Here is a 12,859-nt window from a genome sequence, read left to right as displayed (position 1 = left end):
GTCCTGCTAGAAAAATTTCTCAGAAAGCCATATAATAAATCCTTTATTGACCAAGCTTGGTCCGTCAAGATGGCTGGATACTGGCCTCATTCTTTCTCTGCGAGTTTATGGACCTCGACTCCGTCTCGGTCCAGCCATCTTGACCTCATATGTACTATTGCTTCATTGTGCAGTTCCAGAAAATATCCATACTCACCCACAGAAGGGATTGGAATTTCCTGGGGGATGGGGTTTCTGGAAGGCCAAGAAATTTAAAGAAATGTATGAAGCTTAACTGGAATTTCCAGAGGGGTTGGGGGGGGGGGGGGGGGAGGTTGTCTTAGAAAAAATCCCTTCCATTGGGGAGGTATTGATATTTTCTGGAACTACACATTTATAATATACATGCATGGTTGAAGGCAACAAGAAAACAGAAACAGGCATTCATAAAATTTACTCATTGGTAACACTTTCAGTAAAACATCACTCAGCTGGGCTCCTGCATTCACTCATTAAATTACATAAACATATTGAGTTTTGGCAATATCTATAGCTAAGTAGATGTAAAAAAATAACTTAGGTAAAAAGTGATAGAACAAATTATTAATTAGTAATATATATTATTATATCAGTATCATCATCATCATTATCATCATCATTATCATTATCATTTTCATTATCATTATTATTATTAGTGTTTACATTTGACTTGAAGATGTCTGTGATCTTTCAGTTTCATTATTCCAAATAACCTATTTTCCAAACTGGAATGATTTGCTGGGCTAATAAGACTTTTTGCCACTAATTTTCGGTAAACGTTTTACTTACTTGGCATACACCCATAGTTCAGTGAAACAAAAAACCCCGGAAGCATAGATTGTATTATATATAATTTACCCAGTCATAAAATTTTCAGTTATACTAGAACTTAAACAAAGAAGTGTAAAATAGAGGTAAAAAAATGATACTACAAAAAGACCAGATATGTCCAGGAGTGCACGCTTATTATATGCATTCTCTTTGTGATAAGCATCACGAAGTGTCCTCATTTGTAAAAATGCCACCAAAACACACATAATAATGTCAAGTATGACTATGAAAGTGACACTTTGTGATGCATCTCATAAGGAGCATGCATCTTATTTAGCATTCAATCCTGGACATAAGTGAAATAAACAAGATAAAAAAGTGTATTAAATTTCAAGACGTTTGTCGCCTTTCAGGGCCGTAGCCAGAAACTAATTATGACTGAGGCAAAGTCCATGAAAAAATTATGACTGATGCAGTGTCCATGGTTAGATTTCCTTCTTAGATATTTAGGGTATTAATTATGACAATAAACAAAAAACGAAAAAAAAAAAAAAAAATGACGGAGGAATGTGCATTAGTTTCCTTCTTCCTAGAAGACTTCGAGAAGTCCCTCTTTCACTTAGTCTGTCGAACAAGACCGTAAATAAACCATAAAGAAAAAATGGCTGCGTGAAATCCTGCAGACGAGACATGTGCTTCTAGAACCCCAGGATTTCGCATAGCCATTTCTTTCCAGTGGTTTTCTTTCGCGTCACGCACGAAGGGCAAAGCAAAAGAGGAACAGTACTACTCATAGTCTATTTTACTAGCTACGGCCCTGCCTTTGACTTGAGTTTGAACAGTTGTGCAGCATGTGAAATAATGATTTTGTTTGTTTTGATTTGGGTGCTCCTTTATTTTTATTGTGGAAGTTTTTCACTTCACATTTATGGCTGTCATACAAAAATGCAGTTCCCAAAGGGAAAATCATGTGGCCATTTTAAATCATAAAGTTTGACAGACCTGTTTTTATCTTTTCCAAGCAACAAAGTGTTTTTTTTTTTAATGCAGACATTTCCTGTAACATTGCATTAGCAATATCTGCCATGTCTACAAAACTGAATACAATAAAAGCAGCTGGTATGCCATATACTTAACAAATAGATTATGAGCTCAACATTTCTATCTTGTAATAGCTGACAAGTGCACAGCCTGAATCAACTATCATGCATAGAAATTGAGAGTGACTAATCTAATTGTTTTGGGAAAAATCAATTAGGAGTTAAGAGACAGAGGAACAAGAGGTGAATGAGCAGGGTGTGACCTCTCCCCCCCTGCACCTCCTGCCCTACAATTTTGCATGCATTCGTGTACATTTCTGCCCTTAATGTGACCTTCGACTTCCTGTGAACGAATAATTTGTCATCCAGATTATTTCGGTACATGTTTCCAGCAGTCAGCATAAGACACAACCCCAAACTCCTGTGATGGCTGGAAGAACTTTGTAGACCTCCACCATTCATCTAAGTTGTACTTCTCTAACAATTCATAGAAATTTTTCCAGAAGATTAATGACATATGATCAACAGTTACAATTGGTCCCTTAAAATCCTTGGCTTCTATTCTGCTTGGCCTGCAAGCTGCAGACCATGGTTTAGGTGGCCTGCAGCATGCATAATGGAATGAGTTCAGGGGCCTAAAAATAATGCGTCTAATGTTGTATGCATAAGGAAGTGCCTTCCAGTTACCAGCGTCTGCATAATAATGCCAGAGCAAAACTTGATCACTGGGACAAGTGTCTTTTTTTGTGGTTTTCCACCAATTTTTCATGATCTCCTGGTAAGAGTTGGTGTCTGGTCTAACAACCAGAAGTCCTGCATTGAAGCATGGTTCCAACACACCCGGTCTGGAGCATGGAACAGCGGCAAAATCATCTGGAATGTCAAAAAGTTCATCCATGTTTGTCATCAACATGTAGTCTGCATCAAGGTAAATGATTTTTGAATATTCTGTATAGTTCCAAGCATGGAATCGTGTGTGTGTCCCTCTTATTCTGTGTCCAAGTGGCTTTCCAAACCACCCACTGTTGCGGTCTCCACCAATTTTGGCATCTAACCAATCACAGTCCATTTCTTCAACCACTCGAGTTTCCCAACCAACACTCTGAAGGGCTTTTCGCGTTCCCTCGCTCACCTTTTCCGAAACAAACGCGATCATGTTCTTCTGGCATGAAAATGTACGGATAGAGTGACCGAGAACCAACGTAGGGGCGGCGAAATCTTCATTCACCATGACGGTCAGCCATGTGACGTCACTTCTTGGCTTCACGTTCTCTTTGCACCAGTCTTGGCCAAATCGCTTTTCAATTTGATACATTCTCCATTCCTTGTTGGCCAACTGCATTTGATTATCCTGAAACCTCTGCCTATCGATCATAAATTCAGAAATAACCATCTTTGCGTATCTAAAGAAATATGGAAGCAAGAGCGGTCTCCAAACAACGAGAAATATCACCACAATTAAGGATGGAATGAAGGCCATTGCACAGATCGTTCGACGAGATCCTTTCTGTCTTGTTCGTGAGGACTCCTTCATTCTACTCCGTTTGCTTTTTCTTCTTCACTTGAAACAATGTTCGCTGAAAACTCGAAACATGCAAAGAACTGGAATCCCTTTCGGAAAACGGAAAATGGCCGCCGAGACAACGTCGCTGAGAATTCCTGGGTACGAGTAGGACACGAGAAAAAATATAGGCACGCAAGGCGTGCAAGGGTTATTTTCAGAAAACACAACAAGTTTGTTTGGTAGCAATGTACAGAAAAAAAAACCGATTTAGAATTCGTGACGTGCCTACAGTCTTAAACTGGTAGTAGAGGTATGCCTCGCATTATTGGCTGGCACGGGATAAAAGGAATCTTAAATATACCTATTGAAAGAGGGATTGAGGAGCTGGAAACTAATACTGCATTTCATTGTAAATTACATAAAATAGTTTATCAGTTTTTTTGAGGATTTCTTCCACCAAGCTGATTTTTGGGCGAATTTTTGAGGCTTTAAGGGATTTAAACGTTTTGAATGGGGAGATTTAAAAAATGGCGGTTCTTCAGGGGCTTTTTGGTTAGAACTGCAATGGAACTGTTCACAGCAAGACAACTAAATGCCATGAACAGTGGCGGATGTAGGGAAGGGGCCCAGGGGGCCTGGCCACCCCTCTCATTTGGGGGAGAAAAGAAGAAATAAAAGAAGGAAAGCCGGCAGGGCAAGCAAAACAAGCCCCCCCCCTTCCCCTTAGCTCATGGTCTGTATCCACCACTGATGAAGTCTGCAATAACAGAGAAATTTTTTAACATCATGCATTAGAATGGCCATATTCTGCCGCCTGGGGTCCACCATCGGTCGCAGTTTCTTCAGTTTTGATTACAAAATTACTTCCAATTTACCATGATAAATAAATTTTTAGATTTATCTCGCATGGGTCCTGAAATCAAACAGATGGCTGAAAGACTAATCTAATTATTTTCAGTTTAATTTTTGCCAGTATACACCACGAAGTCTGCAGCAATATCTGTGTTGAAAAATTTCCAAACTCTAGCTCCTTTTCTCTAAGTTTTCTAACGTGCAGATGAGGACGGTCATGTGCTTTTTAAAGTGTGGTGTCCCCCCTGATAAAATAGACCTTATTGGTATTCTTGGTTTAGGACTGGAACTAGCTTGCAACTGAAGATAATGTGGGGAATCAAATGGAAATGATATTTTAAATCTCTTTTCAATGATATTCCCCACGAGCCTCCATTGCAAGTTAACTCCAGTCCAATACCGAGAATACAAATATGGTCTATTCACCATTTAATGTTAGAAATGCTCCAGAATCGCCTACCATAAGATACTATCTCCAGCAATCCCTTGGCAATAGCTCTGGATCTGTACCTAAGATTGTTCCCCACACCCTTTAACTCAATTTAAATTTCCACTCTATTTTTTGGACTTATTTCGTCTGCTTATGTGTTGGAATGTAATGAGTTATTTGTTCTTCTTGAACATGACAGGACTATGGTGTATGGGCTATCACTTTTTTGAATTTTATTTTAATTCCTGTTTGTAACATTTTTGGACTTAACAATCTTTTCAATATAATATGGGGCATTAGCACTATTCTCACAGCCACACGGCAGGGATTTTGTGTGGACCAGCTGGCCCCGCATGGTGGGGCTTTTGCCACCTTATGAGAAGAAAATGTCAAATACCGGTCCAATGCCTGGGGAGGGGGGAATGGGAGGGCTTGGAATTGACAGAGCCAAAAGTACTAAGTTATAACTTTATTTTACAAGAGTAGCCCAGTTTTATTGCTATAATCTCCCATGTGTGTCAGTGTGACCATGGCAATCATAGACATCACTTGGCAACAATATTGGATGGACAGTAGTCACTGCACTAACCAATTATTAACAGTTTACTAAACAATATTTTAAATTGTGTAACTCTCTCTACCCTAGTCCAAGAGGATTTTTTCCCCTTGATCATATTGGAGCCATGCCCTGATGGAAATGAGGAAATTTAAAATCTCTGAAACCTGGGTAAAATGTGCGACAAACTTAATTTTTCAGCTTACCATCTTACCAACTCTCTTTTTTTTTCAAATTTTAATCTTGTGAACCATTCAGAAGGCTGTTAAAACATTTTTCTGGTATCCTCACCTAAGATCACAGGGAAAAGCCTGCAGTTTTTGTTCTAACTGGACCTTCATTCAAAATCATGAGCCACTGGTAGCACAATAATTACATCTATCAATAATGACTGTAAAAATAACTGAATAAAATATTTATCCAGCCAAGCCTAGATGCACATTAGGTGCACATATTCAGCCATGTTTTGATAGGCTGTCTCTGAAACGATAAATCCAGGACCAGGAGTCTATAACTTTGGGCTTCTGTTGTAAACCATTAATTATTTTATATTCCCAGGCTGGGGTAGAAAGAGAGGCAGAGTGTGTGTCTTGCCAAGAACAAACCAAAAAGACCCCACAGCTAGGAGTCAAACTGTAATGTCTCCATCCATAGTCCTGCATATTTATCATAAGGACACTGCACTACCTCTCATCCAATAAATGACTGCATTATTTTAGCAGCCACAAAAAAAGAAAAAACAGCAAATGGGCGAATCTTTGCAGGTGTCATTGTTTACATATTGCCTCCTTTGACTCCAAACATCGTAAGAGCTTATGAAACTGACTTATTGAAAAATCGGAGTAATAGAATTTTCTTCTCTTTGGATGTACTGTTGAAGAAGTATTGGCTTCCAGACACTGCAAAATTTCTGGTTGGTAAAAGCCTTAATGAGCCCATCAATCCTTTATAAAAACTAACTAGAAGTTTCTTTTTTGTGAGGGAGAGGGGGCAGTTCATCATACCATGCCCTTTCAAAACTCAAGAGTTGATATTTTTGTAGCTTGATCAGGCTGAAGGCAAATACTGTAAACAACGATTCCCCTACAATACCAGGCAAATGCATCTAGAATAATTTAGAGCTTAGCTTCTTGAACCAAAAACAAAATTACAATCCATAACTTGATTTGTCGCATCAATAATGTTTTCTCAGTTCTACTTTCATACAAAATCATCTCAGTGATTAAATAAGGACGTACATGTAACATAACTTAAACATTCCTTCAATATATCATCATTTGGATCACGACATGAGAATTGTCAGGAAATACTTTCTCCTCTTAATAACTAATCACTGTATAGGAACGTAGCATAAACCCATGACTATGCTATTGGCAGGTAAAATCTAAAGCCTAATCTCATTTTTGGTTAACCTCTGTTGAGCTTGCTTGACTTGAGCTTTAAACCTTGTGAAAAGCATAAAACAATCTAATGTAAATCCAATAATACGTCTAAAAAATCTTTCTGGAGAAGCAGAACACAAAGTTCACTATCATCTGAATTCATAAATGGGTTGACTGTGATCAGGAACATGGACAAGATTTAATGACTGGAACCTAGGAGAGAAAAATAATGACTGTTACTAAAAGGTTGCAAAATAACCTAACTAGTGAAAGTTTGGCCAACTATCAACATGTTGATGTCAAGTAAAGTTGTTCCAAAAACTCTGTGAATTATTGATACCTTAGAATTGGTTGCTATCTTTTTCAGTTAAGTAAAATAATGCTTCACTAGGTTTCATATGATTATTATTTTATTAATATTTATGACTAGACCTGATGTAAAACATGCTGTGATAGGCTAATAGTCTGGGCCAGATTTTTCTGTCATACATATACAGGCATTATGCGTTAATGCCCATGTAATACACTTGTTGTTTGCTAAGTTTCATGCAAGGAAATACATGGAACATGATATATCTGAACTGCAGGAGAAACATTTAAAGACATGACAGATCATCACAGTTACAAGTGTACATAACTTCTGCAGATGTAAGGAAAAGGCCTTAAACCATCCACTTGGTTGAAACAGGATTTGAACCCATGACTCTCACTAATTTGGCACCATACTGGGAGAATATTGCCCTTGGTCTTTATGATATATCAGGCAATATTTTAAAACAGATTGAAGCAATAAATATTTCTTTTCGTCTTTTTTTTGTCTTTCATTTATTTACGCAAGTGCCCCTGGCTTATGCTTTACTAGAAGCACAGACTAACAGAAGTGAAACAAAATAAACAAGAGCTAACCATTCTGAGCTTCGGTGATAGTAGTAACCTTCAATGGTAGCAGCTGATTTCTGTAGACATACGTAATAGAAGCCTGCAAATGATGCCCCAGTTATATCTGTGATGGTGTGATCTGGAACTAAGAAGTGTTCCTGTAAATTCAAGACATTAGGAAACTACAGTGAGCAAAATTGACTTGTATTATTAACTGTAGTGAGCCTACATCACAAAGCAAACTTACAAGAAAACAGGAAGTACATTTGAAAACTAGTTCTACCTTCCATCTCATGAAAACAAAGTCTAGGTTGTCCAGTTGGTTGTAATCAAAACTATCTGAGTTGAATGTTTTTGCAAACTGGTAAAATGCCAGAAATTTGCCCTGTAACAAAAACAAGCAAATTAAAAGTTTATCAGCCACATCAGAAAATAGGAACAAAATTACTCCACATTAAAACCACTATCTCAATAAAATAATTCTAACTATCAATGCAATAGTGGAGTATCATACACTCAAGTATAACGAAAGACCCAATAGAAAATGTACAGACAAGGATGAGAGCCATGCTCATATTACTCTAAAGGCTATTTTCTCTTTGCAAACAAAAACTCACATCTACATGTTTGGCTGATTTTCGCAGAGTAATTCTCGTTTTCTTAGATTTCAAGCGACAGAGACACAGTAACATGGAAACTGATAACCTTCATATACCTTTAGCCAAATCTTGATTTAGTTTATTTGGTTCTGTGAATGAAAATCTTAAGAAGGATGCTACTGGCAGTACTTTCAAGGGATACACAATTTCAATTTCAGCTGTACAAGGTGATTCTTAAATCCTTACTGTTACCATTTAATAAATAATGAAAATCATATATTAGTAATTATGTGGTTCTAACAAAACAACAGCAAAATAGAATTTGGAGGAAAATTGCAATAGTGGAATGGTCTCTGCTATTCACCCACACTGTGATAATTAATAAAAAGTTATTATGAAAACGTAAATTACCCAGTGTTTTCTGTCAACATCTTCATCAGCATCCTGGAGATAAATCAAAGATAGTTGAACTTCAGAGTGGCACTGAACAAAATTACCTTTATATTTTAATATTCACTTCTGGCAATAACATGTACAATGGAGTCCTGACTTTTGAACCACCTTGGGGAATGGGAATTGATTCAAAATGTATGGTGGTGGCTTGAAAAATCAAAGGTACATGTAAATTTCTCCTACCCTTTTTGGACAGGGAGCAAAAAAACTGCTTCACTTTCAAATTCAAGGGTTTGAAAAATCAGAACTCCACTGTACAAATTTAATATGAAATGTAAGAAGATTGCAGATGAAGTAATACTTCTTTCTAAATTAAAGACATGAACTTAGATAGGGATGACTTAATTCTGTTTCATGTGAGATTGTCTTATTGCTACATGGATTTGGCTAATATGTTTTACATCTTTGTTGCCACCCAATAGATCATTTTCATGTGACCTCATCAAATTCCAAAATCCAAAACTAAAGAGCCACCAAATTTTTTATCCTCATAAAGCATAAGGGGATCTAAATTTATATCTGTCTACAACTTATCAGCTTAATAGCGTGCTTGGTTTGGAAACCAGCGCCGTTTGAAGTTCAGAGTTATGGCGGTGCGTGACATACCGCTTCAATTGCATTCGTGGAAAAAATATACACGTATCTGCTGATTTTTAGCCTTTTTAAGAGTTAGGAAAAGTGCTTTTGTAAATGGTTGTTGTTTCAGTTCAGATAATCAGTCGCCTAGATAGCCAAAGTAAGTTCCAGATGTTTGCACTATTTTCCACCCGCCATGTTGGTGGAGCACAGATCTCCACCAACATGGCAGCTCCATACTGGGCTCTGTAAATTTGCGCAAAACATTTCGACGAATATCTGAAGTTTGGGAAAACGCAGAGACCCAAAACTTGGAGAAGTGTCTTCTATACTCGTCTCCTATAATAATAAAATTTCTTGACTTTATCCTCTGAACAGTTTTCAATTTAGTTTTTCACTGCGTGACAGTGAAAACCACCTATTCAGACCATGTGATGATTCATCTGGGAGGTTACAACTGCGCAATCTGTCACGCACAACTGATTGCATGGGACTTTGTACAAACAGGACAATTTAAACCACCCAAATGAATCATCACATGATCTGAACTGGGTGGCAACAAGGATGTGAGGGTCAGCATGTTAGCCGAATCTGTCTACCACAAGGGTAGGGGTTGTGCACCTGAGATCCTCACATGATATCAATTACCAAGTCATATACATTCGTGGTTTCAAACGCTGTCTCTAAACAGCAGTCTCTGTTTGAAGAGAATATCTGGCAAGTACACCACATCACCTAATATATTTGAATTTTTTATACCAGCTCAAATTAGTTGGAGCTTGAGGTTAATTTGAATTCGCTACAGAATTGCATTTTAGGAAAGAGACACAGAATATTCACCAGAGAACAGCTAAGTGCCATGCTATCCTGACCAATAGAAATTACATAAGTCAGGAATGTAAAATAATTGCTTACAGGTATAAATGACACTACAAGACTTAGTTAAGTCCTTACCCATTTTCTTGTCAAAAAGGGATGTTTTTCTCCAATAATTTCGCCATCAAAAAATGTCGTAAGATTAGGATATTCCTGTAAACAACACAAAAGTATATTATAAATTTATATCATATCTGGGGAAGCCTCCCTAGAGGCTTGTCTCTTCAGTGCTCAAATCAGTGTCAGTCGTCTACTTCATGAAACAAGCCCTTTATTCCCTAAATTAATGAGAACCCTGAATTTTTAAAACTTGATGTTACACGAACACTTGTAGGGAAATGTAGTTAGATGCAAAACTTATACAAGAATCAGTTAACAAAATTATAGCAAGTAGCAATATGTGACTGAGGTTTTTCTAGTGCAACTGAGTGAAATAAAGGTTTGGAACTTTAACTACAATGTTCTGCTGCTACAAAAATGAACTTCAAGCAGCCTTATCAAATAGTTGAAAATATAGAAACATGACAGTGTGGCCTTCACACTAAACACAACACACTTTTGGGTTAATCCACAATAAACAAGCACCCTATCTAGATGAAGAACTTCACTTTGGAAACCAAGTTAAACTTAGGTAGAGTGAGATAATTTGGCCCACTTTTTAACTTGTTCCAATTGCCCTAAATCATCTGTGACTGTTCCAAGCATGAACGCAGGTCCTGGTTGTTCAATGGATAGCTTACACCATCCTCCAGATACATATAAAACACTATCCACTAGAGTAGACCGAGAATCTAAGGCTGAGTGGAGGTTCCTTCTTCAATTTTAATATTAGTAAAATGATAGCCTTGCTCGATACAACAAGCAAAACTATTCAGCTTGAGTAATGTGTGGATGCACAGATTTTTCAATCTTAATTAAGGGCCTAAGCCTCTCACATTTCGCTTAATGTCACATCTGAGTCCTAAGTAACAAGCTAAAAGAAGATGGCACCAAGATTTAGGGCCTCACAGTGCTACATTATACATTCTTTGGGAATCTTCAGCAATGTTCGGAAGTTGTCCTAACGTCTTTGGTAACGTTTAGAAGTGTTCAGTTTTTTCAGAAATTCGGGAATAATGGATACGAAAATCGTATACATTTGATTTAGGAAAAACTGACAGTTATTATACATTACTGCTTTGAACTACAGACTAGTTCCTTGATCAAAATAACATCGATCAAAACAATTTCACATTCATTCATAAACAGCATTAATATATGAATACATATAAATTTCTAATCATGTTTCTAGATAAATCCATGTTAACACATAAAAGTAGACGGTCAGACTGTATATAGAAGTCTACACAGCTATTCAGAACTGAACTTTCTAGTTTATTCTTCCTGAGAAAACAATGGGTCTTACATCAGAGGTAAAACACCTGATCGTAAATATTAGAAATATCGTATAAACGATGAACTGGGAGCGTTGCCAAGATAGGAGGGCATAAACGAAAACAACTGCACGAAAGCCTTGGCAAACAAATCTAAGTTTTCCTTTCAACTGTCAATCGAGGGCAGCGGAGCAGACAGACATCTGTACAATACAGAGACACAAAGCACGAAAAAAATCAACTTACATCTGTTAGACCCTTTATTTTCAAATATCCACACAGAAACCCCTTTTCTTGGTCTACGTGCTAAAAGGAAAGCATGGAATATTCATTAGCCTTCCTTGAAAAATTTCAAGACCAGAATCATCCAATGACACTACGGCGGGAATTTCTTAGAGTTGCGACACGACTCACGCGAACTTACCTTCAACACAACTTCGACGTCGTAACGATTTCCCTTACTTTTTTGGTGCCCCTGAAATCTGCTTCCACTGTACAACAAAGACTGTGCCAAACCAGGCTGTTTCGTGCCCGGAGGAAGGGGATTCAGGGCAATTTTCCCCGGCATTTCGGCAGAACTTTTTACAACTGTACGGTGGTCTTTTGAACTTGCCAACGCCACTCCCTCGAGGCAGTGTGGGTAATTATTTTAATTACGTAGTGCTAGAGCTCAGTCTTCCTCGACTGCGAAATTTTGGTAGCCCGTTCAGGGGTTCAGGGATCGTTCAGGAGAATGTGATCGAAAACAAACAAAACCACACAGGCTTTGCTCTCGAAAAATTGTAAATATTATTACAGTTTTTTGCGAGATTATTGTAATTTTATAATTTTATGAGGTGATCTGTTTTTATATGGGGTCACGCAACTCTTTTACAAATTATCCTTATGGCTAGCCTTATTTATTTATTTATTTATTTTTGTTGTTATGTAAATCTGCCAATAAATTGCAATAAATAAATAAATAAATAAATAATAAATAAATAAATAAATAAATAAATAAATTGTTCAGGGGTAGGCTCGATTACCAGCCGCTGTTCGGGAAAGGAGCCCGCCCTTCTCCCCCGAAGGCAGGGAACGTATACCGGACACGAGAGAACGGTGGTGGAGGGGGGTGGGGAGGGGCAACTCTACAAAAATAGCCATTTCAACGGACGTTTGGGATCTATTAGAATGCTGCAGCCCTTTTCTAAACCCTTGGAATGAAATAAATGAACTCATCAAGAATTACCAAAAGACTGATGTTAACCAAAATAAGCAAGTATCCTATATTTAGTTCCCGTTCACGTTATACCCAAGTGACAGATTTACCTTTACTTGTGACGTCCCTACCATTTTATATACCTGAAGCCTGAAAAAGGTACCCCTTTCGGTCGGAGCCTTCCCGTATAGGCCGTTGTAGGGAGCACCCCCCGGGACAGGCTCCTAGCGAGGGCGAAAACATGCGGCGAGCAAGGCGAGCCGACGAGCGCAAGTAAAATTTGGACCGCTCTCAGCTCGCAACCCTCGCCCTGTACCACACTCGGCTAGCTCAACCTCCATAACCCAATCAG

The 12,859-nt window shown here is 38.0% G+C and overlaps 2 protein-coding genes across 3 annotated transcripts; both read right to left on the bottom strand.

Annotated features, from left to right (window-relative positions):
• Window positions 1–1,493: 1,493 nt before the first annotated feature.
• On the bottom strand, window positions 1,494–3,652 carry LOC145491027 (glycogenin-1-like). Of its 2 annotated transcripts, XM_081470166.1 has the most exons (2): window positions 3,283–3,369; window positions 1,494–3,193 (listed from the first exon to the last, which is right to left on the bottom strand). In XM_081470166.1, the coding sequence occupies exon 2, from the start codon at window positions 3,169–3,171 to the stop codon at window positions 2,200–2,202; it is 972 nt and encodes a 323-aa protein (XP_081326292.1). In that variant the 5' UTR covers window positions 3,172–3,193; window positions 3,283–3,369; the 3' UTR covers window positions 1,494–2,199. The 2 variants fall into 2 exon arrangements, with proteins under 2 accessions (XP_081326292.1, XP_081326291.1); XM_081470165.1 differs by having other exon boundaries at window positions 1,494–3,652.
• A 1,412-nt stretch (window positions 3,653–5,064) lies between these two features.
• Window positions 5,065–11,939, bottom strand: LOC145491046 (glucose-induced degradation protein 4 homolog). The gene is made up of 7 exons (XM_081470186.1): window positions 11,734–11,939; window positions 11,556–11,615; window positions 10,015–10,089; window positions 8,443–8,475; window positions 7,716–7,817; window positions 7,460–7,590; window positions 5,065–6,766 (listed from the first exon to the last, which is right to left on the bottom strand). The coding sequence occupies exons 1-7, from the start codon at window positions 11,875–11,877 to the stop codon at window positions 6,703–6,705; spliced, it is 609 nt and encodes a 202-aa protein (XP_081326312.1). The 5' UTR covers window positions 11,878–11,939; the 3' UTR covers window positions 5,065–6,702.
• Between the last annotated feature and the right edge of the window lie 920 nt (window positions 11,940–12,859).

This window comes from Orbicella franksi, chromosome 6, assembly GCF_964199315.1.
Source record: "Orbicella franksi chromosome 6, jaOrbFran1.1, whole genome shotgun sequence".
NCBI lineage: Eukaryota > Metazoa > Cnidaria > Anthozoa > Scleractinia > Merulinidae > Orbicella > Orbicella franksi.
This window is presented reverse-complemented; position numbering and strand designations above follow the sequence as displayed.